Source organism: Peromyscus leucopus, chromosome 17 (assembly GCF_004664715.2).
Source record: "Peromyscus leucopus breed LL Stock chromosome 17, UCI_PerLeu_2.1, whole genome shotgun sequence".
NCBI lineage: Eukaryota > Metazoa > Chordata > Mammalia > Rodentia > Cricetidae > Peromyscus > Peromyscus leucopus.
This window is the reverse complement of record NC_051077.1, coordinates 55,696,149-55,718,250: the sequence shown is the minus strand read 5'-3', so window position 1 is coordinate 55,718,250 and position 22,102 is coordinate 55,696,149. Positions and strand designations below refer to the sequence as shown.

Here is a 22,102-nt window from a genome sequence, read left to right as displayed (position 1 = left end):
AACTGATATAGGCTTGCTGGGCCAGCAGCTCAGAGGCCGGCAGCCCCCTGTGCCACTCCTGCCACAGCCAGCTCGTAGGAAGCTGTGTTTGGCTGCTCATTCACAGGGAAAGGGAGCTTCCTGCCCACTGTGGCATGTGTATTAGAAGGCTGGGTGACAGTGGTCATTGTCGCATGGTACGGCTTTCTCTAAACTTGGAGGAGTGTGTGGGGTTGGGGGCAGAAGGCAAAGTGTAGTGAGTAGGACAGCGTTGGTATCCTCAGCCCGAACAGTCATACTCTGCAGACCTGAGGCTTGAGACAGTGGTTCTTTTGAGTTTCAAAACCTGTGGTCACTTGCCATGTGTGTCCTAGGTAGGCGGTCCCACAGATGGCCCCAGGTTCCCTTGTGAAAAGCAAAGGCCAACAGCATGCCATTGAGCTGTTGTGGTTTTCTGGGGGCTGTGTGGGACTGGGTAAAGGGAGGGGTGGGCTTCCCATTGGGTGGTTCCCAGTGTGAGCATGTGGGAACCCTTGGCTTCTGAGTGCTCACGTCCTATCCTGCCCAGCACTCAGAAGCTGAGATCTGCAGCTCAGTGTGTTTACCCACAATCTAGCTCCACAGTAGAGTAGCACTTTCCACAGTATACACTAAGTACTCACAGGCAAGGCACATGATCTGGAGTGGACGGCCACAGTGAGAACATCCATGATGCAGGTAACAAGAGGAGACACTTGGGAGCAATAGGGCATCTGGAGGAGGCTGGCAGGGGTCGAGTGCTCTGCTCTGTTAATCCCTGTCACCTCCTCCGTCTGACAGTGACATTAAGTCCGAGAAGAGGCCCCCCTCACCTGATGTGATCGTGCTCTCTGACAGCGAGCAGCCATCCAGCCCAAGGGTGAATGGACTGACCACAGCAGCCTTGAAGGACACCAGCACCGAGGCGCTCCTGGTGAGCCTTTGCAGGGCCTGTGCCCGTGCCTGGGAGCCTGGCCAGCCCAGCTTTGCAGAGTGGCCTCTACTGAGGCTTTCCCCAATTTTGTGCTCTTGCTTCCATAGAAAAGCAGCCCGGAAGAGCGAGAGCGGATGATCAAGCAGCTGAAGGAGGAGTTGAGGCTAGAGGAAGCGAAGCTGGTCCTGTTGAAGAAACTACGACAGAGTCAAATACAAAAGGAAGCCACGGTGCAGAAGGTACGTGTGCTGCCCACCTCAGAGCCTTGTCAGAATCGGGGCATCCCAGGATTAGAGGGGTTGGCCCAGGGCAGAGGCCCAACCCACAGGGTGCCTGGGCATCAGGGAGCAAGCAGGAGGTGATTGTAGGGTGATGGTGTGTGCAAGACCGTCCACCCACCACCTCCTACTGATGCGCCCTGCTGTCTTACAGCCTGCAGCTTCCTCAGGGAGTGCCGTGACCACCCCTCCCCCACTCGTGCGGGGTACCCAGAACATTCCTGTTGGCAAGACATCACTTCAGGTTAGTGTGTAACCTTCTGCCTGTTGCCCAGGACTACCACTACTTATAACCAGGCTCCTGAGCAGCCTTGGTCCTGTGTAAGCAAGGGCTGCCTATTCCTTCTGAGTAAGGTAACATGGAGCCTCCTTCTGAGTAAGCAGGCAAGGACCAAAGTGTCATGTGTACCCCAAACTACCCTACTAACCAGGCCAGGCTACTGTCATTGTCACAGAGTGGTCAGTGGTGACCAACCAGTGAGATTGAAAAGTGCTGAGCAGGGCACTCTTCAGGTGGACTTCACTGAGGCCTCTCAGCTCAGGCTTCTGCCCACAGGCTTTGGTGGCTCTGTCACCCTCATAGTTCCTTCCGCTGGGTTCCCAGTAGAGTCAAGTGTACAACAAATGGGTGTTTTAGCTGATCTTGAGTTTTTGTGTGTTGGTTTTTAATTTGTTACCTTAAAACAGAAACCAACCTAGAGCTGTGGCTTCATGGGTATGTAGAGTGCCTGCCTCGTGTTACAAAGCCCTACCACATAAATTAGGCTGGTGCCTCAAACTTGTCATCCCAACACTGGGGAAGAAAAGGCAGAAGGAATTCTAAAATAAAGAAATATATGTGATTCTGGCCTCACTGTCACCGACAGACCTCCTCTGCTCGAATGCCTGGCAGCATCATCCCACCACCACTGGTCCGAGGTGGGCAGCAGGTGTCTGCCAAGCTGGGACCACAGGCCAGTTCCCAAGTAGTCATGCCGCCGCTTGTCAGGGGGGCCCAGGTGAGTCAGACGTGTGTGCTGGGTGGGGTCCGGCGTTCACCCATGGCCTGCCAGGCTTGGTTGGTCTCAGTGGCATTTCTTGTCCCCTGTCTCCCAGCAGATTCACAACATCAGACAGCATTCCTCCACGGGGCCACCACCCCTCCTCCTAGCCCCCCGTGCCTCAGTGCCCAGCATGCAGATTCAGGGACAGAGGATCATCCAGCAGGGACTCATCCGTGTCGCCAATGTCCCCAATACCAGTCTACTTGTCAACATCCCTCAGGTGAGGCTGGACCCTAGGTGCCAGGTCAGGGTAGGGGTGCTGTTAGATCTCAAGGTGTCGCTGTGTCTTCTGGGAGTGGGCTGGTGTCACACACTTGACTCCTGAGTCTGGTGGGGTTCTTCTAGGTGTGAAGATCACGCACAGATTGACCTTTAGTAAAGTTAGGAAGCTTTTGAGAAAGTGTGGGAATGCTTGGGGATTCAGGATGTGAGAGACAGCAGGCTTTGAGGAAAGAATGGAGAGACCACTAGAGGACACCAGAGCCCTCTGGAGCCTGCCGTCCTCCCAGAGCCATGCCGCAGTCCCCTCCCCTCCTGCTGTCTGTGTCCTCAGGCTGGGAGGACAGCATGGTACAGATCCTCCCATAGCCCAGTGGGCTATTCTTAGCTGTGTGTTCCTCCACCTCTGGACAGAGTCTCTGAGGTGGGGAGGGTCTGTCCCCACCCCTGGGCAGTAGGATAGAAAGAAAAGGGCTAGCGTAAGGGTTTTGTCTGACAGATGAAATGACCCAGTCTGCAGGCCTTTTTGCTGACAGAGAGTTCTTTCTTCCTTGTCGCTGCCCGCCCTCCTCGGCCCTCCTCCGACAAGACAGGGCTGGACTCTGGACAGCTCTGACAAAGGGGCCTTGCCTGTGGTAAAGTCCAGTTCCAGTGCAGACAATGACTGTCTCTGCCTCCTACTTGGAAGAGTGTGTGTCCCAGCTAAAACAAAAGACTGGGGTGGACAGCTCTGCACAGTCGCCATGTCCTACCTCTGCCATGTGCAGTGTGTCACCAGGGTGGGCTGGTAGTGGTGAAGCCAGGGCCCCTACCAGTCAGAGGCTGGAAGCCAGAGCTGGTCCCCTCGCTTTGTGAGGGAGGCACCTGCATCTGGAGCCCTCACAGAGTAGTGTGTGTGGGCCTTGGTTGTCTGTTCACCTGGGGAAGGAGTGCTCGGTGCTCTTTGTATCTTGTGGAGATGTTGACGATCCCTACAACAGCCTAGGAACCTGGCCCTGGCATGGTTAGCCTGGGCTTGGGGAGTGCAGCCTTGGGGTGGTTGGAGAGCACCCTGATGAGGACACGGAGTTGGCTGTGACGGGGCCAGCAGGAGCTGTATCTCCTCATGGCCCCGTGCAGACTCAGAACCAGTCGAGAAGTAGCACTCTGGGTGTAGACTCCACTGCAGCTTCCCAGCTTGGTCTTGCTGCTCTCCTAGGCATGCAGGGCGCTGGGTGTATAGAACCCTGCAGCCATGGACTTAGTAGTGGCAGGCCAGTCAGATTTACTTTTGTTGGTTTGGTTTGGTTTGGTTTTGAGACAGGGCCTCACTATGTAGCCCAGGCTGGTCTCAAACTCCCAGAGATGTACCTCCGATTGCCTCCAAGAGCTGGGATTAAAGGAGTGGGCCACCATACCCGGCTCAGATTTGCTCTTGTAAGGACTGCAGTGTGCATCTGACATGGAGCCTGCTTTAGGTAGCCTGAGCCTCACCTAGTTGTTTTCCACAGCCCAGCGCAGCCTCACTGAAGGGGACAACGGTTGCCTCTGCTCAGGCCAGTTCCACCCCCACCAGTGTGGCCTCTGTGGTTGCATCTGTTGAGTCTCCAGCCAGCCGACAGGCTGCTGCCAAGCTAGCACTGCGAAAGCAGCTGGAGAAGACACTGCTCGAGATCCGCCTCCCAAGCCCCCTGCTCCAGAGATGAACTTCCTGCCCAGTGCTGCCAACAATGAGTTCATTTACCTGGTGGGCCTGGAGGAGGTGGTGCAGAACCTGCTGGAGACACAGGGTGAGTGGGTGGCTTTACCTCCTGCTGTAGCCTCTGGCAAAAGGCATCTCAGGCAGCCATGTTGCCTGAGTTCTACTGTGTTGCAGTTCTACTATGAAGTCAGTTCCTGGTGTGGTGAGGGGCGAGGTTGAGCATCTGCAGGAGGCTGACCCTTGGGTGAGGCAGAATTTTTCAAAGCCTCTACTCTTCTTGGCCAGAAGGACAGACAGGGACACCTTTGCCTAGACCAGGCTTATTTCTTTCCTGTCTTTGGGGACAGTGCGGATAGGATACCTACAGGACCCCATTGAGACAGCATTAGACAGGGAAGGAGTGGGTGGACGGCCCACTTGGCACCCAGACGTAGGCCAAGGACCTATGCATCTGGTGGTTGAGCTGTTAGGCAGGTTCAGTGGTGGCCACCTCTCTTCCGGCACCTTGACTGTGGTCATCAGTGCTCGCTCTCATCTGCTCTACTGTGCAAGGAGGAAGGTGGTGGAGCGTGCAGAGCTGGGCCCATTGCCTTCCTGGAGGTGGGTTGTTGAGTGTGTGTTCCAGGCTTCTGGGACCCTCAGCCCCATACACTTGAGTTGGGTCACATGTACCAGCAGCCCAGAGCACTGGTGGCCAACAGACTCAGAGGTTTGCCCAGTGCATACTCCTCTGTAACTTTTGTAGCATCCCTTGAGCACAGAGTTGTCCTGAAGATAACCACCAGGCCCATGTGGCTAAACAACACCCTCTTTGGCCTGAGGTTAGTAACATACACCTCTTGAGCTTTCAGAAGAGACCAAGTGTGCATTGCTGGGAAGCCTGGGTGCTGGCACTCTGTTGTAGTGAGGTGACATTGATGGAAGAACTGTAGGGAGAGGTACTCATGCATGCAGGGCACTGAGTGCACGCAAGTGCTGGGTTCCATCCCTAGCAGGCAGGCTGCCTGGAATCTGCCTGTGGTAATAGTGGCAGCAGTCGTTAGACTAACTCCGCTGTTGCTCAGAACCAGAGCACTCCCCATCCTCATCCTGTCAGGCCCTTACCCTCCCTCCTTCAGTGTACAGGGGAGGTGGGGCCAGAGCTGTGGACAGCTAGTGCAGGGACCATCTCTTAGCTCTGGGGCCTCCCCAGAGTCCTGGCTACAGAGTCCCTCAGTGTGCATTTGTTCCTTTGCCCCCTCCATGCTGTGGCCTGCAGGGAGGCCCAGAGTGCATGTCCCCAACTCAGTAAGACAGCTGATCCGCAGTTTCAACCGGGCTTCTCCTGGGACCCAGGCCTGGTTCTACTGCCAGCCACACGAAGAGGAAGTTGCTTGTCTCCTGGCCTCAGCCACCCTCTGTGTTTGGGTAGCATGTCCCCAAGAAGAGAGAGTGAATACCCACTTGCCTGCAAGGCAAGTAACTGACAAGGCAGGGTAACTTTTGACACATCTGTTAGTTAGGACACCTGCTGTGGCCAGGCCAGGCCAGGCCAGGCCAGTATCACAGGCCTCTCTGAGTCGGTACCAGGGATGCTCAGCCACAGCCTTTTTGAAATGCATCCACTGTGGCCTCCGTGTACCCACAGGAGGTTCCTGGCCAGGCCAGTGCCCTTTGACAACGTTGCCCATCTATTTCAGCGGGCAGGATCTCTGCCAGCACAGCTGCTGCCGTGCTATCCCGGGAGCCCTACATGTGTGTTCAGTGCAAGACGGACTTCACATGCCGCTGGCGGGAGAAGGGTGGAACTGTCATGTGTGAGAACTGCATGACGTCCAACCAAAAGAAGGCGCTCAAGGTGGAGCACACCAGTCGGCTGAAGGCCGCCTTTGTGAAGGCTCTGCAGCAAGAACAGGAGATGGAGCAGCGGCTGCTGCAGCAGGGCCTGGGTACTGCCAGCACCAAGGCTGAGCCCACAGCCCCACATCCCACGCTGAAGCAGGTGAGAGCAGAAGCCTTCACCATTCTTAGACTGCAGGATGTTCTGGAGGCGTCCCCTTCTGCCCACCCGCCTGGCGGTTAACTCCAGGCTAAATTGCACTTAATGGTGGCATTTGGCAGTGAAAACACTAATTTGCAGTTTCTTTAGATTTTGTAGCTTTCACTCCAGTGCACGGGCAAGTCCTTCTGTCTAAGATGACCGCCGAGAGCCTTGCTGGCCGTTAGTGGGAGCCCCCTGGCCAGCTGAAGGAGAGGAGTGGAGTGTGGACCTGGACCTGCACCCATCCATCCTGTTTTTCATCCTTTCTTTTTTTGAGACAGGGTCTCCCCACGTAGTTCCAGCTGCCCTGGAACTCATTATGTAGACCAGGCTGGCCTTGAACTCACAAGAGACCTAGCTGTCTCCTGAGTGGTGGGACTAAGGTGTATGCCACCCCCATCCCCACCCCCACCCCCACCCCCACAGTGTGCTGCTCCTTTTTGTGGTTTCTGTCTGATCACACATTGCACCTCACCAGAAACATTTTTCTACCATCTCCTGCAGTATCTGGAGCCGGCAGGTGTTGGCACTCACCATCATGGCCGGGCCTGTCTGGTAGGGCACCCCCAGCCGGTTTGGGTTAGTGCCACAGACCTTGCTGACATACCTTTCAATCCCATTTGTGTAGGTCATAAAGCCCCGACGTAAGTTGGCGTTCCGCTCAGGAGAGGCCCGTGACTGGAGTAACGGGGCTGTGCTACAGGTCAGAACCCGGCAGGGCCTCGCCCGGCCGCAGACACGACCGCAGTCACCAGCTCTCGCTGTGCTCGTGCTCCCGCCCCGTCTCCTCCCCTCTTCCCTAGTGTAACTCACACGGCTGTTTTCACTTTGGACTCTAGGGACCCAAGTGGGTGGGAAGAGGTCAGCCAGACAAGGAGAGGCTACTCCAAGCAGCCTGGCCACCCTGCCCGTGGTGAGCCTGGCCCCCTTTGTGTCCCGTAGGCTTCCAGCCAGCTCTCCCGGGGCTCAGCCACAGCCCCTCGTGGCGTTCTGCACACATTCAGCCAGTCACCCAAACTGCAGAATGCAGGCCTCAGCTACGGCCCTGGTAAGCAGGACTGGCAGACATTCCGAGAGAGCCGTGGGCACCAGCAAGGGCACCACCTCCAACTGGAAGAAGACGCCCCTGAGTGCAGGTATGCCTCTGGGGACCTTCTGCCACTAGGCTACCCCTTCTTGTTAGTGGGGTGTAGTCTGGTACAAGCTGGTCTGGAAACACTCAAAACTCACCTAGTTCCCCAACAGCATTATCAAAAGTAGTACAGAAGGCCTGTATCCCACACCCTTCTGAGAGCACAGCCTCTTGCTCCCATGCAGCAGGCTTTCTTTGGGGCTACCAACCAGCTCCCAAATCATGACATGGAGATTTTTTTTTTAATTTATTTATTTGTATTTTATGTGTTTTGCGTGCATGTATGTCTGTGTGAGGGTGTTGAATACCCTGGAACAGGAGTTATAGACATTTGTGAATGAACTGCCATGTGGGTGCTGGGAATAGAACCTGGGTCCTCTGGAAGAGCAGCCAGTGCTCCAAACCGCTGAGCAATCTCCAGCCACCCCCACCCTCTCTCTCTATATATAAAACTGCTTGGCCATTAGCTCAGGCTTCCTACTGACTAGCTCTTACACTTAAACTCAGCCCATTTCTGTTAATCTATATGTTGCCACATGTTCTGGGGCTTTACCTGTGTGCCAAAACATGCTGCTCCCTGGACGGCGGGCTGGCATCTCCTGACTCAGCCTTCTTCTTCCCAGAATTGACATGGAGATTTTTTATTAGTTATATAAATGCCTGACCTAGCTTATGCTTGTCTGCCTATCTATTGGCCATTCAGCTTTTTATTAGACCAATCAGGTGCCTTAGGCAGGCCAGGTAAAAGGACAGCATCTTTACACCTAATGATGTAAACAAATGCAACATAAACAAATGTAACACACATTTACATGGTTAAAGTTATGTTCTTCAACACTCCCATCCCTCCCGGGACAAATGACACCTTGCCTCCAGAAGGAGAGCTTCTTATGCTCCTCGCTTTTAGCCTGTCTCAGAATGTAAGCACCTAGCTGATGGGTGCTTACTGCTCACCCACTACCCCAGTCCTAGCAACAAACCCCATCGTCCCCCCTCAGCCCTTTCCTGAGTTTAGTGGCGCGTGGCTGCCCTGGTCCAGAGGTTAATGGTGCCAGCTCCCAGAGTTTGCCCCTTCGCTCTTCCACTGCCCTCTGCCAGTGGACCAGAGCAGAACCGTGAAGCCAGTGATGGGGTGCGCCGTGCTAGGTGTTAATGGGCAGCAGTGCCACCCTCAAAGCACAGCTAAGTGGAGACCCCTGCAGGGGCTCTCAGCCCCCGGCCCTGCTGTCCGGTAGCCCACTCTGCTGGAGAAACAGCTGGAGGAACAGGGTGTGTGCCAGTGACGGTCAAGAGCCAGGGAGCCTTGGCAGGCAGTGTAGTTGGACTTTTCTTTGGGCCACTATCCAGCTCCCAAATAAAGATACGGAGACTGTTATTTTTTATGAATGCTTGGCCTTAGCTTAGGCTTGTACCACCAGCTGTTTTAACTTCATTTAACCTGGCTCTGGTCTCTATTTTTTACCTTGGGACTTTGTACCTTTCTTTCGCACTGTGCTTTCATGCTTCCTCCATGTCCAGCTGGCTGACCCTTGGTGTCTCCCTATTGTCTCCTTTTCTTTCTCCTTCGAGCCTAAATCCTCCTCTACTTATTCTCCCTGCCTAGAAGTTCTACCTATACCTCCTTCCTCATTATTGGCCGTTCAGCTCTTATTATTAGCCCAGTCGGTGTCTTAGGCAGGCAGGTAAAACAGCAATGCATCTTTACATCATTAAGCAGATGCAACACCTCCTTTACACAGTTAAACACACTCTGCAGCAAGGCAGTGTGGAGGGGGTGGTGCACAGCGGTCGGGCACAGAGCCAAGAGCTGTGGGCTCGTCTGAAATGACCTCTTGTGAGCTGGGCTTGATAGCACACACCCGTGGTGCGTAAGTATGAGAGTAGACACAGTGACACTCATCTACTGCCCCTGCTCCTTGGCTTTAGCCCAAGAGTTTGAGACAAGCCTGGGCAATGCAGGGATTGCCGTCTAACTAAGAAGAGGAGAGTTGAGGATGGAGCTGAGTGGTCAAGCACTTCCTTGGGGGCCGTGAGGCCCTGAGTTCCTTCCCCGGGCACACGGCTGTCATCTCAGCACTGGAGGGAGAGGCAGGTACTCTACTAGGAAGCCAGCCTGGCCTAGGTAGTGGCTCTCAGAATCCAAGCAGTGGGCTGGAAAGAAGGCGTAGCAGTTAAGAGCATGGGGTATTCTTCTAGAGCACCTAACTGCCTGTGACTACAGTTTAAGGGGATCAGACCTCCAATTCTGGCTCTCATGTGTGCTCTCAACACGCACACACTCACTCACGATTAAAAGTAATCTTTTTGTTTTTCAAGACAGGGTTTCTCTGTGTAGCCTTGGCTGTCCTAGATCTCAGAGATCCACCTACCTCTGCCTCCTGAGTACTGGGATTAAAGGTGTGTGCCACCACCCAGCCTAAAAATAAATCATTAAAAAAATAATAATAATAATCCAGGGGCTGGAGAGATGGCTCAGAGGTTAAGAGCACTGCTTGCCCTTCCAAAGGTCCTGAGTTCAATTTCCAGCAACCACATGGTGGCTTACAACCATCTGTAATAAAATCTGGTGCCCTCTTCTGGCCTGCAGGGATACATGCGCAGACAGAACACTGTATATATAATAAATAATAAATCTTTAAAAAAAAATCCAAGCAGAGCAAGTTGTCATCCCATGGCCCCAAGTACTTAGGAAGACTGAGGCAGGAGGATCACTTAAGGCTTGTAGCTTGAGGCCAGCCTGGCCAGCACAGAGAACCTTAATCTCACTTATGTTTACCGTCATATGTTGGGAGAATTGCTTTTCTGTTAATGAGGTTCATTGCATGATGCAGAAACCCTTGTTGGAAGTTGACTGATCTCTTAGCACCGAACCCTGACCACTGTTCCATACTTAGAGCACCTCAGTGAGGTCTGGGACTGAGATGACTGATGACAGGATGTAGGCTGTGTGGGTCATGGTCCTACTCATGAGGAGTCTTGGGTATGTGCTGAGGTGGGAGTCTAGATTGCATCCAGGGCCTGGTCAGCCTAACCTAACTGGATCGCTGCTGCCCATCACTGTGCTCTATTGCAGGTGGAACCCTTGCCTTCGTCAGCCCAAGCTTGGCAGTGCACAAGACCACCTCGGCTGTGGACCGTCAGCGGGAATACCTCCTGGACATGATCCCTCCACGCTCCATCCCCCAATCAGCCACATGGAAATAGTGGGAGCCCGGCCCAGCTGAGGACAGGCTCTCCGCTCTCCTGCGGCCCCCTGGTCCAGGACGCACAGACTACCCTCCTAACAAGTTGCCTGAGACAGCTCAGGCCTTGGCTATTTAGCCTTGCAGTGGCCGGAAGAGGGTGCCACCTTGGTGCCCAGGATCAGAACCAGGGACCTCCCCCGTGGGCCTTCTTCCTTTTTGCCTTTAGTTTGCCCAACACCAGCAGAAACTCGGACCTAGGGGCCAGCTCTGCCTGGCCAGCATGGGTGGGAGCTCACCCTGGACACTGTGACATGCCCGGGCCAGCTGGCACCGGGGCTCCCGAAGTTGAGCCGGGGTTTTGTTCTCTTTCGGCTTTTCCCATCTTAGCTCCTCAGTCTCTGCCTCCTCATGGCCATCTATAGGTTGGAGTTTGGGTTTTTGTTTTTTCTTTTTTAATCACCTCATGATGATGATGGAATTAAAAGTGAACTGTGTAGACCCAGGGTCTCTGTTGTGCACAGTGTAGTCCCTAGCCCCAGAGGACACTCTGAGTGGCAGCCCCAGGGATGACAGTGTGCCACCATGGGTCCAGGTGTGTCTTCGCTGCTTGCTGCAGCCCCTGGCTTCCACACTGAGCAGAGTGAGTCTCGGGGGTTCCAGAGGGATGCTGGGCCCACTGTGCTGGAACCAGAGCTGGCTGCTGGCAGGGAGGCTGCTGGGTTATTTTTTGTCGTTTATTTTATTAAAATTTCTTTCCTTTTCCTCTTCATTTTGATGGACACAATCTCAAGGTGCGCAAGAGGCACCCAGGTAGGCCCCAGATAGAACCCCTGTGCCTGGGGTTGCAGGGTTTACTTCCGACTCCTCCTCAGGCCACAGGAATGTCTTTGCAAGGGCCAGGTCTACTTTAGTTTTGTTTCCTTCTCCCGTCGTCACTCTTTAAAAATTGGTTCCATGGTGAAAGGCAGAAGCAGCAGCGCTATGCGTCCAGCTCGCCCAGTGGCCTGCTGCATGTCTGCAGTGATTGGCTGCTGTCAGATCCCCACCAGCCCTGGCTTCCCTTGACACAATACAGTTAGGGACTTTAATTTAAACCCTGTTCTGCAGACCACCGCCCTCTGCAGAACGAACCCCACCTCCTCCTAATAAAGGCTCATTTAACCCCGTGCTCACTCGTGTGCAAATCCTCCGTCTCTAGGAATTGTTTAGACATACGGGAGTCCGAGTTTTGGAAAATCTTTTTGTGTGAAACCCAAGTTGCTCAGTGCTTTTAGGTTTGAGTCACTTCCCAGGGTGGATTTGGGGGGAATGAACAGAAATTGACCCTTTTTGGGGGGGCGTTTTTAAACCAAAAAAATACAAAAATATATGCAAGCATTTCTTACTTGAGTATTTGTGTGCCTGGCAAGTCAGTTCCTATTTTCTACCCTTCCTGAATGGCTGGCCTCTGCTCAGTGACATGGGCCAACATCTCCTGGCTCCTTGGAGCAACAGCACTAGGTGGCCTCTCTGCTAGAAGCCTTGAGTCCTCAGTTCCAAGAAGTCATCGATCAGTTATTACCTGGCGCTGGACGAAGACCTCCACTTGAACTGACTCGGGGGCTCTGTTGGCACACTTGTGACCTCTACCCTTCCAGCCTTCCAAGTCTGCTGTTTGCTCCCCATCCTGACATTCACCTGTCACCTAAGGCTTGTAAGCCCAGTAGCTTGTGCACCTCCCGGGGCAGGCTACAGCAGGGGCCCAGGGTTGCTGGTGCATCCTTGTCCAGGGATGACACTGGTGATGAATGCTCTGTGTAAGGAGGGCTGCGAGTGTGAGGTGCCTTAGTTAACTGGAAAGTGCTGCCTGTTCCTTTGCACTGCACTGGCCTGGGCAGCAAGCCCTGATAGCGACATTCGAGCTGAGGACTTGGCCGGGAGGACTGGGTGTTTAGGGTGCTATGCCAGCTACAAAGCTGGCTCGCATCCCTATTCTGATGACCTGGGTCCTGGGTTCCTTGCAGCTCCTAGAGATCTGCCATCCTCTGCCTCCTGAGTGTTGGGATTAATGGCCTGCACCTCCACACCTGACTTTTAAAGAACTTAAAAAAAAGTTAAATGTGGTAAAAAGTTATAGGCATGGTACTTTCATGCCTATACTTGGGAGTTGAAGGTGAGGTGGTGGTCCCTACTTCATTGATTGCCCAGAGGCAATCACAAACTTATCAATGGCTCTGGTCAGTGGGGGCACATGTACAGGTTTGAAGGGACCAAGTGCAAGACACATGCCTATTGAACAACCCCCCAGCTTGGTGCCCAGTTTGTGGGAACATCAGGAACCAGACCTCTGCCAGACTCCCAAGTGTCACCTGGGTCAGGGGAACAGTGGCCCTGAGCATCCTGGGACCCCTACCCCCCCCTCAGGGAAGCCCAAGCTTGTCCCAGGCAGGAGGAGTGAGGGCAGTGCTGGCTGCAATACCCCCATGCCACATTTGACTGGAAGCAGAGAACCAGGGTGAGTATCAGAATGAATGGTTTTGGAAAGGTGGACCTCACCGTTCCCAAATCATGTCAGCCTGAAGACCTTGGACTGTTGCCAAACGTGCTTTCTGAATCCTCGTGTACAACAGTTACAGTAGTGCAGGTGTGGGGCTGGGCGGCTGCACTTGTTTATTGTGACTAAATCTTTGATAATTCTTGTTTTTGAAGTTTGCCACCAAACTGGAATAGATGTTCCAATAAATGAGCTGGAATTGGTAGCCTCCTTATGTTGGGAATTCTGAGACCCTGAAGAACAAAAAAAAAGAAACCAAATGTCACTGTATTGTTCTTTAATTTCCTGAGACCCCACTATTTGTCCCAACTTCCGGTGGCCTTTCTAAAAGTGGGGTGTGTGTGTGAAAGGTGGGGTGCATATGCCTTTTGAACAAGGCATCCCTCTACTGTGATGGTGTCAGATCCTGTTTGACCTCAACAGGCAGGGCTTTCAGTGAGAATCCCAACTGAGTTCTGCAAGCCCAGGCCACACTGCTGGAGTGACTGCTTTTCCCATTGTCTTGGGCTTCACTGTTGGAACGCTCCCGCATGGACAGAGCTGTGGACTTGTCCTCCGTCGTGTCTGCATCAGCTTGAGATGCTCAGTGTCACATTGTGATTCTGTTTTTGAGGCAGGATCTGCTTTAAGCCCAGGCTGCCTGTGAACTGACCCTCCTCCTTCCACCTCCTAAGGGCAGGGAGGACAGGCATCTAGCACCATTGGAAACACTTTACTTAAGACATCGGGCTAAGGCCGGGCCGTTGTGGCGCACACCTTTTATCCCAGCACTCGGGAGGCAGAGGCAGGCGGATCTTTGTGAGTTCGAGGCCAGCCTGGGCTACCAAGTGAGTCCCAGGAAAGGCGCAAAGCTACACAGAGAAAACCCTGTCTCGAAAAAAAAAAAAAAAAAAAAAAAAAAAAAAAAAAAAAAAAAAAAAAAAAAAAAAAAAAAAACATTGGGCTAGAGAGGTGGCTCAGAGGTTAAGAGCACTGGCTCCTCTTGCAGACAACCCCATTTTTGTCCCTAGCGCCTACACAGCAGCTCACAAGCATCTTCAACTCCAGTCTCAGGGATCTGATGCCTTCTGGCCTCCACAGGCTCTGAACACACGTTTACAGACATATGCCAAAAAAAAAAAGGGGGGGGGGGCAGGCTTAGTGGCACACACTTTAATCTCAGTACTTGGGAGGTAGAGGCAGCAGATCTCTGAGTTTGAGGCCAGCCTGGTTTACATAGACCACCTTGTGGGAGAGAAGTAAAAAGGGAAGCTGGGCTTTTGGTGCATACCTGTAATCACACTGCCAAGAGGTGGAGGCAGGAGGATTGCTCCAAGTTCTATTTGGGTTACATAGTAGCCCAGGTTGGCCATGCCTCAAAAAACAAAAAAAAAAACAAAAACAAATCTGAGGGTATGGCTCGGGAAAACTGGGATAACCCTATGTATGCTGTGAATGTTCATTACCATTGGTTAACAAAGAAGCTGCTTTGGCCTATAGCAAGGCAGGACAGAGCCAGGTGGAAATCCAAGCAGAGAGACAGGAGAGGCAGATCAGGAGAGACACCAGCAGCCCTGGAGCAACAAGATGTACTAGAGAATGGGTAATGCCATGAAGCCATGTGGCAAAATATAGATGAATAGAAAGATTAATTTAAGTTGTAAGAGTAGTAATAAGCCTGAGCAATAGACCAAATGGTTTGTAATTAATATTGAGCCTCTGAGTAATTATTTTAAAAGCGACTGCGGGACTGGCGGACAGAAAACCCATGCCTGGAGTCCCCAGAGTGGGCTGGGGCTTGCTCTGAAGGCGATCACCTGCTTAATCTCAGTAGGTTCTGGGTTCCAACCCAGCACCCGAGGAGCAATGGGAAGCGGTCGTGTAGCTCAGCTTGTGTGAAGGTAAGGATCGGTTCTGAAGGTGCTGGAATCTGGAAGATGCTATAGACTCCGTCTGACGGAATCTGCTGAGCTACACCCTCCCCCAAGTCTCAGGGATGGTGTCCTGCCCAGTGTTTCAGGTGCTGAGGACAAACCGAACCTCAGAGCCTCCCTGTTCACCAGAGGGTGGGTTGTTTCTGCCTAGGCTTTGGCATATTCCAGACAGCACTAGAGTTTAGGCCCCTCCCCTCTTGTAGCCTCAGTTTCCCCATCTACCAATGAGGCAGTTGGGGCCCCGCATGAGGATAGAGCTCACACTGGACCTCCAGAGCACCTGTGAGGGAGAGCAGGGGCTGAGCACGGCAAGACCTACGGCACGCAGCCCCTCAGACTGCCTGGGCCTCATACAGGGACAGGAGAGGGTTGAAAATGTTTCCAGACAGTCACTGTCACCAAACCCCTGTAAAGTCAGGCAAGACTCCCAGCTGCCTCCTCCCTCTTCAGGTCCCTTTGAAGTACTGCATCAGCTCCCCTCATGTTCTCATTCCCTTCCCCAGCATCACCCTGTCCGGGCTGTGTGTGTGTGGTTTTTTTGAGACAGTGTTCTCTGTGTGGTCTTGGCTGTCCTGGAACTCACAGAAATCCACCTGCCTCTGCCTCCTGAGCCATTTTTTTAACGGTTTGGGCACAGGCCCCAAACAGCTTCACGGTCTCCCCCTCGCTATCTGCCCCCCCTGGCATTCTGCACGACTCACAACTATTTCCACATCTCGTCTCATTTTACTTGACATTGCACTTTGGTGAAGGCAAGGGTGGTTCAAGCCTCTTGGAGTCCCAGGTCCTGGTTCAAGACATGCCGAACTGGGCTGCACACCTGTCACCCCGAACTTAGGAAGCGTAGGCAGGAGAGTCCAAGTTCCAGGCCAGCCTAAGCTGCATAGTGAGATGTCTGGAGTAAGCAAGCCGTGGTCTAGCATGACACACACAAACCATCACCAGCAACAGCAACAACAAAGAAAACAGCTGGGTCTGTTCTCTCCCTGGAAACTACCTGTAAACATAGGGAAAGTACCACCACCCAGGACTCTCAGCTTCAAGAGACCTGAGTACAAACCATAGCTATCTCTGCACAGCTGACGCCTGTGTGGCCTCAGTTTCCCCATCTGCAAATGCTCAGTTTCTGCTGACAGGCAGTCCCCTCCACCCACGCCGATTCCATTTCAAGCATCATCACATCCCGGGGGACGACTACAGAACCTCTAGAAGTTTGTCCAGTTTGGGAAACTCAAAAGTTCCAGGTTTGAATCCCACAACTCCCTTCTGAGGTCTGAAGCTAGAATCTCCACATACGTGGCTTTTCTCTAAATCCCCGCCTCTCTGCTCCGTAACAAGGGTCCACCGCTAAAGCCACTTGCGAGGAAGCGAATTATTGCAGGTTCCAACCTGGAACTTGGGAGTGCACCGCCGGCCCGCAGCTTCTCCGCGCCGGGGCCACTCATCGCGCAGCAGGAGCTCATTCCGCGCAGGCGCAATGCTTCTCTCTCTTTTCTTCGCGCCCCTCCCGGGGCCTTCTCGCCAGAAATCGAGGATGCGCATGCCCCTCCAGCAATCGGGTTGTGCAGGAGGAACCAGAATCCAACAGCCGACCTCTGTGGGCCGCCGCCGTGGGGCAGGGGAAGGACAGGGCTCTCGTGCGCAGTGGCGCGCGGCGACTTCGCGGGTTTCCCGAAGCTCGCCTGTCGCGCGTGCGCCGCCCTGGCTCAGGGCCTGGTGCGGCGGGAACAGCGAGAACCCCGGCTCCTAGCCGGAGTCCCCGGCCCGCAGCCAGCCATTGCGCGCCACCTGGCCCGCCGAGGGCCGGGCGGATGGGCTGAACTGTAGCAGCTCGGCGATCAAGGACTTGCATCGTTCCGACAGTTCGAGGCCGTCGGGGTAGAGCACACCGCGCTTCTGGCGCCGGGGCAGGCCAGCAATGTCCGAGTCATCGAAGGGCATGCACCCGGTGACCATGACGTAGAGCACAACGCCCAGGCTCCATACGTCGTATTTCTTGGGGTCGTAGGGGATGCCCAGGAGCACCTCAGGTGACGCATAGGCGGCCGAGCCGCAGTAGGTGGTGCTCAGGTCTGGGTAGCCGTGCGCCTGACGGCCAAAACCGAAATCCGTGAGCTTGACGCGGCGCTCGTCAGGGCTCAGCAGCACGTTTTCGCACTTGAGGTCGCGGTGCACCAGGTGGTGGTCGTGCAGGTAGCGCACGGCACCCGCGATCTGCGAGAAGAGTTCGCGCGCCTGTGACCCCGGGATGCGCCCGTTGCGCTGCACTGCCTGCAGCAGGTCGGTGGCTGCTGCCTCCATGACGATGTACAGCTTCCCGTTGCACACCTCGATGAACTCGAAGACGTGCACGATGTGCGGGTGCCGTACTCCCCGCAGGATGGACAGCTCTCGGGCAGAAACTTGTTGACGAAGTCCGGAGGCGCTCGCCGACGGTCCACCACCTTGATGGCCACCGTCCCTTTATACTTCTTGGAGTGGCCACCTTCACCTTGGAGTAGCTGCCCCTCACCTATCGTGCGGCCCAGCTTATAGCCAAGTTCACTCAGGAGCTTGTCGCCCGACATGGTGGCGCCCGGGGCGCGCGGGGAGCAGGAGCGGCTGCTGTCGGGGGCGGCCGGACTCCGATCTCGGCCTAACCCATGGTGCTCGGCACCTGCACCCCCGTGCCCCCATGTGCCCACTCCCAAGGTCCTAGAGCCGCGATGACTTTTATTGCCCGGGTAACAATTTCTGCCTTGTGAAGTGACTGCGGGCGTCACTCAGCCTTGGGTGGGGACCCCCCGCCCCGCCCCGCGGGCTCCCCAAACCCTCCTCAGGCTTTGTGACTCAATCGCTCTGAATGGCCAGTTCCTCATGAGAGGGCACTGGCGGGGACAGATCACTAGTGTGTGACAGGATGGGTCCCTGAGGTGGTGGTGCTTAGCTGGGTGGTACCCAGTCTTTGCCTTGGCCCCTGGAGGTGGCGGGTGGAAAGGGGCAACCTGTGCAAACCTCGAGGCTGGCCACCATCGGAAGGAAAGTTAGGTGAACGCCAAGGCTTTTATTGCAAGGTACAGGGTCCCAGGAGGCTCAGGTGCTAACCATTGAGCATGCCGCGTCCTGGGGCCAGAGCAAGCGGGGCTGGCGGAAGCTCCAGAAATTGTCGGAGAACCACCCGGGCGACCAAACTTCCGCCACACTCAAAATGGCGATCGCACGTCACCTCACTTCCGTCGGTGACCGGAAGTTGGGGGTCTTGCAAGTATGGCGGCATCGAAGGTGAAGCAGGACATGCCCCCGCCAGGGGGCTACGGCCCCATCGACTACAAGCGGAACCTGCCTCGCCGGGGACTGTCGGGTCATGTCGTCCTGTTGGAGGTCGGAGCGGGAGCCCGCGGGCTGCCGTTTACACGTGAGAGGCTCAGGTTCGAGTCTTGGTTTCTGTGGGCCAGACTCCTCATCTCCCCAGTTTCCAGTTGACTTCCACAGTTTGGGAAATCAAACCTGCGAGAAGCAAGCCCGGAATTTGGAGGCTGTTTCGGCTGGTCTCACACTCTGTACCCGAGGATGACCTGACTTCTGGTCTCTGCCTCCGTTTCCCGAGGCTGCACCGTTATGCTCAGCCCTTTTTTTTTTTTAATTTTTAAATTGGTTTTGCAATTAGGGCTTACTATATAGCCCGGGCTGGCCTCAAAATCATGGCAACCCGCCTCTGCCAACCGAGTTCTGGGATGACAGACAGACAGTCCACCCAAGGTTCTATGTGTGTTGATTATAACTAGCATAGAACCTAGGCTAGTCGCAAACTCCAGCCTCCCTAGTGCACATCCCTCACTGGCATTTTCTGCTTTTCCCTCCTCCAAGACAGGCTTTCATGGAGCCCAGGCCAATCTGGAACTCCTTACCCCCCTACCTCTGCCTCCATAGTGCCAGGATGACAGCATGTGCCCACCATGCTGGGCTGTGTCTTTAAAAGTTTAAAGTGTTTTAAGTAACATTTATTATTGATTTCAACAGGGAAAGAATGGGAACATTAAGGTCTCTACCCTCAGTGCTCAAAGTTATAAAAATACAATAGCTAGGGGTATAGTGCCTGCCTAGCATTTCAGAGCCCTGGTCCCACCCTTAGTACGGCATAAATAGTACTGAGTGGTGGACACCCGTCATCCCAGCACTTAGGAGGCTGAGTTGGAGGATTGGGAGTTTAGGGTCATCCTGGGCTACATAGATCAACTAGGCTACATTACATGATGCCGTCTCCCCCTAAAATAAATAAATAAATAAATAAATAAATAAATAAATAACTCAGGGACTTGGAGAGATGGCTCAGTGGTTAGGATCACTTGATGCTTTTCCAGAGGACCTGAGTTTGGTAACTCCACTCTACGAATTTAGATTTTAATTCATCAGACTTAACTGTGCATATTATGCAAACTATGCTTCAATTAAAAAGCAAAACCTATGTGTTGGCTCACCTGTGACCCCAGCACAAGAGAAGCAAAGGTGGGATCACTGCAAGTTCAAGGCTAGCTTAGGCTATGTAGAGTTCAGGCCAGCCAGGACTATATCGTGAGACCCTGTTTCAAAAACCAGCTGGGTGGTGGTGGTACGTACACTCTTAATTCCCGCACTCGGAGGCAGAGGCAGGCAGGTCTCTTAGTTCAAGGCCAGCCTGGGTTATAAAGTTAGTTCTAGGACTGCATGCATATCGGTGCCTATGCAAGCCAGAAAAGGGTATTTGATCCCTGGAACTGAAGTGACAGGCAGTTGTGAGCTGCCATGTGAGTGCTACAAACTGAATGAGCAGCAAGTACTTTGTTTTTGTTTTTTCCAGAAAGTGTTTCTCTGTGTAGCCCTGGCTGTCTAGAACTCACTCTGTAGTCCAGGCTGGCTTGGAACTCACAGATATGCTGGCTCCTGTCTCCCCAGAGCGCCGGGATTAAAGGTGTGGTCCACCACCACAGGGCCAGCAAGTGCTCTTTAAAGGTTTTATTTATTTTATGTGAGTGTTTTGTTGCATTTTATCTATGCACCTGTTTGTGCATAGGCCAGGTGAAGGCACCAGAAACCTGGGAACTGGAGATAAGGGGCAATTGTGGACTGCCTCATGGGTGCTGGGAACCAAACCTCTGCAAGAACAGCCAGTGTTCTTGACCCCTGGGCCGTCTCCCTGCACCTCTGTCTTTTTCTTAAGACTCACACTCTTTCCCAGGCTAGCTTTGAACTCCCTTTCTCTTGCTCTTCCTGTTTCAGGCAAGTTTCAGGAGTGTTGGAATAATAGATGTGTGCACCAAATCTGTCACCTTCCTTCCTTCCTCCCTCCCTCCCTTCCTCCATTCCTTCCTTTCTTTTTTTTTTTTTTTATTATTTTTTTTATTTTCTCTGTATATCCCTGGCTGTCCTAGAACTCCCTCTGTAGACCAGGCTGGCCTCCAACTCTGGTCGGCCTGCCTCTGCCTCTCCATTGTTGGATTAAAGGAGTGTGCACCACGTCCAGCTCTATTTTTTTTTGGGGGGTTGAGACAGGGTCTCTCTGTAGCTTTGGAGCCTGTCCTGGACTAGCTCTGTAGACCAGGCTGGCCTAGAGCTCACAGAGATCCTCCTGCCTCTGCCTCCCGAGTGCTGGGATTACAGGCGTGCGCCACCACCACCTGGCCTATTTTTTAATATTTATCATTGTGCGTGCATGTGTGTGGGGAGTTTGGGGATGTGGCGGTCAGAGACGACTGTGTTAAGTCAGTTTTCTTCTATCTTTATGTGGGTTCCAGGAATTGAACTCAGATCATCAGGTTTCTATAGCAAGCATGTTTACCAACAGAGCCATTTGGCAGCTCCTCTTTTCCCATCTCTTTCTGAAGTATAACACACCCACGCCCGTGCCCTGCTCAGGCCTGCACATGTTTTCTACATAGCATGTGCCCATAGGGCTCCTAGATTGAGCTGGTGGGCTCCTCAGTCGGCATAGCTTGTTTATTTATTTTTAATCTTTATGTATTCCTGCATTTGTTTATTTGGAGGCAAGGTTTCATTCAAGTCCTTGAATTTCTCTGAAGCTTAGGATGACCCTGGATTGAGCCTGCTCCCACCTACTGAGTGCTGGGATGACAGGAGTCTGGCACTAAGCCTGGCTTCTGTGGTGCTGGCTACGGAACCCAGGCTCGTGCCTGTTAGGCAAGCACTCTGCCAGGTGAGCCCTCTGCCCAGCCTTCCTTTTGTTTAGAAGTTACAATGTGCTTTCCCTCCTCTTCAGATCCTGACACAGCCGTGCTTACTGCCCTGAACCTTTTTTGTTTGCTTGTTTTATTTTTAAGATTTTATTTATTTAGAGACAGGGTCTCACTATGTAGCCCTGGCTGGCCTGAAGCTCTCTATGTAGACCAGGCTGGCTTCAAACTCAGAGAGATCCACCTGCCTCTGTTTCCCAAGTGCTGGATTGAAGGAGTGCACCACCATGCCTGGCTACGATATAACTATGTGTGTGTGCATGTCTGCATGTGAGTGCAGGTTCTCATGGAGGCCAGAAGAGGCGTCAGATCCCCTGAGCTGGAGTTATAGGCACCGCAGCATGGGATTTGGGAACAAAGTTTGGTTCTCTTAAGAGCAGCAAGTACTGTTAACCTTAGCCATGGGTCCAGCCCTGACAGTTTGTTGTTTGTTTTGTGTGGGTGTGGGTGTGGGTGTGTAGCCAGGCTGGCCTTCCTGCCTCAGTCTCATCCTCCCAAGTACTGGATGACACAGCGGCACCACCGATCCAGCTCTGTGCAGACCCACCCCACCCCACCTCACCAGATGCAGAGGGTGAACACACTGCAAGTGACAGGTCAGGCTCTGTTCATATCCGCACTTGTGTCTGGCTGGCCAGTGAGTGCACATGGCCAGTCCTGTCTCAAGGAGCTCCGAGCTGGTGGGACACATATGTCAGCATTCCTGCCTTGCACTGCTCCTGGTCACTGAGGCCTGTGGTAGCCTGGGGAAGCCCGGAGGAGCCTCTCTGTCTCCAGACCCCAGACTGGTTTCAGGGTGGCTATTTTCTGCACCCTCCTTCCTCTGCAGCTGACATGGCTTCCTTCCCATTCATGGCATCACCAGCACACTTTCACACCATGCTCAGCCCTGTAATAATTGTTGTGTTGTTATTTTTGGTTTTTGAAACAGTCTCACTGTGTAGACCAGGCTGGTCTTGAA

The 22,102-nt window shown here is 53.5% G+C and overlaps 2 protein-coding genes across 2 annotated transcripts; one reads left to right on the top strand and one right to left on the bottom strand.

Annotated features, from left to right (window-relative positions):
• Positions 1 to 6: 6 nt before the first annotated feature.
• On the top strand, positions 7 to 10,599 carry LOC114682859 (transcriptional repressor p66 alpha). Its single transcript, XM_028856927.2, is given in 12 exon segments — positions 7 to 931; positions 1,039 to 1,170; positions 1,364 to 1,453; positions 2,076 to 2,207; positions 2,305 to 2,472; positions 3,962 to 4,121; positions 4,124 to 4,240; positions 5,832 to 6,133; positions 6,801 to 6,875; positions 7,115 to 7,201; positions 7,203 to 7,308; positions 10,378 to 10,599. Coding segments are annotated over 11 exon segments (1,473 nt in total). The 5' UTR covers positions 7 to 931; positions 1,039 to 1,065; the 3' UTR covers positions 10,509 to 10,599.
• Positions 10,600 to 16,576: 5,977 nt separating this feature from the next.
• LOC114682886 (testis-specific serine/threonine-protein kinase 6) lies at positions 16,577 to 17,502 on the bottom strand. The gene is given in 2 exon segments (XM_028856972.2): positions 16,577 to 17,328; positions 17,331 to 17,502. Coding segments are annotated over 2 exon segments (819 nt in total). The 3' UTR covers positions 16,577 to 16,681.
• Positions 17,503 to 22,102: the final 4,600 nt, after the last annotated feature.